Source organism: Orycteropus afer, unplaced genomic scaffold (assembly GCF_000298275.1).
Source record: "Orycteropus afer afer isolate SDZICR_OR568_19922 unplaced genomic scaffold, OryAfe1.0 scaffold00695, whole genome shotgun sequence".
NCBI classification, from domain to species: domain Eukaryota; kingdom Metazoa; phylum Chordata; class Mammalia; order Tubulidentata; family Orycteropodidae; genus Orycteropus; species Orycteropus afer.
Genome location: NW_006922282.1, coordinates 1,096,888 through 1,098,340, shown reverse-complemented (window position 1 = coordinate 1,098,340; position 1,453 = coordinate 1,096,888). Strand labels below are relative to the sequence as shown.

Genomic DNA, 1,453 nt, shown 5'->3' with positions numbered 1-1,453 from the left:
TGTGTGTGTGTGTGTGTGTCCATCCTACATGACCACAGAGCTGAACGCTGAACTTCTTTTTTCCACATTAAAAAACTAATATATGTGTGTGTGTGTACTATATATATATATATATATGTACACACCTACCAAATCATATACACACATACTGGATTTTGTTACTCCACTGCTATTATTTTGACCAGACTTAACCAACAGCACAACCACCATGACATTGATTAACTACAACATCTACTACTACAAGTATCATAACCATCAACAACCAACTACTACTTTTAATATTTATTCAGCCATCTAATATGTAAGATATACATGAATTCAGTTAAACTCTGTTATTGCTATTGTAAATAATGTGAAGTTATAGGCATTCCCCTATTTATAGTTTCAATTGCTGGACTTATTTTTTGTAAGTCTGAGAATACCCAAATTTGTGATGATTCTCAAATATTCTATCATTTGGACCTCAACTGCTTAAGGAAGTTGTGGCCCTTGGCCAAAGTGTCCTTCAGTGCATCTTTCATGGTTTCATTTCGTAGACTAAAGATGAAGGGATTCAGGAGTGGTGTGATGACACTGGAAAAGATAAAGAGGATCTTATTGAAGTGCAGGCTGCTCTTCTGTGAGGGGCGAACATAGACAAAGATTGAGATCCCATAGCCCATGGAGACCACAGTGAAGTGAGAGGCACAGGTGGCAAAGGCTTTGCGTTGACTTTGGCCTGAGGGTATCTTCAGAATGGTGGATATAATGTACACGTAAGAGACCAGTGTGAGGGAAAGGGAACTGATGAGCAGGACAAGGGAACTGATGAAGTCCAATAGCTCGACAACAAGGATGTCAGCACAGGCCAAGTGGAGGAGGGGGGCACTGTCACAGAAAAAGTGATCAATCACACTTGGGCCACAGTATGGTAATTCAGCCTTCAGAATGGTGGAAGGGAGGATGAGGAAAAAGCCTCCAACCCAGGAAAGGATGACAAGACGAATACAGAGTGAGCTGGTCATAATCACTGGGTACTGAAGAGGGCTGCAAATGGCCACATAGCGGTCATAGGACATGACAGCAAAAAGGATAAACTCAGCACATCCAGAAAGGAAGTAGAAATAAGACTGGGTAAAACATTCAACAAATGAAAGGTTGTTCCTCTCTGATAGGAAACCTGCCAACATCTTGGGAACAGCACAGGTTGTAGTTAATATTTCACTGAAAGAGAGATTGCTGAGGAAGAAATACATGGGTGATTGGAGTCTGTAATCCACAAAGATCAGGATAATGATGAGACCATTTCCAAGGACAGTCACCAAATAGGCCAATAAAAAAATCAAGAACAGGAAGCTCCCAAGGGCTCTGGTGGTGGGGATTCCTGTAAGAGTGATCTCAGTCACCATGGTCCAATTCCCCATTTCCATGCTGTGTGGGGAATCTTTTCTCTTAAAAACATCAAGGAAGAGAA

General features: G+C 41.2%; 1 protein-coding gene across 1 annotated transcript; it reads right to left on the bottom strand.

The window, feature by feature from the left end:
• Positions 1-452: 452 nt before the first annotated feature.
• Positions 453-1,388, bottom strand: LOC122151771 (olfactory receptor 6M1-like). Its single transcript, XM_042783149.1, has one exon. The coding sequence runs from the start codon at positions 1,386-1,388 to the stop codon at positions 453-455; it is 936 nt and encodes a 311-aa protein (XP_042639083.1).
• Between the last annotated feature and the right edge of the window lie 65 nt (positions 1,389-1,453).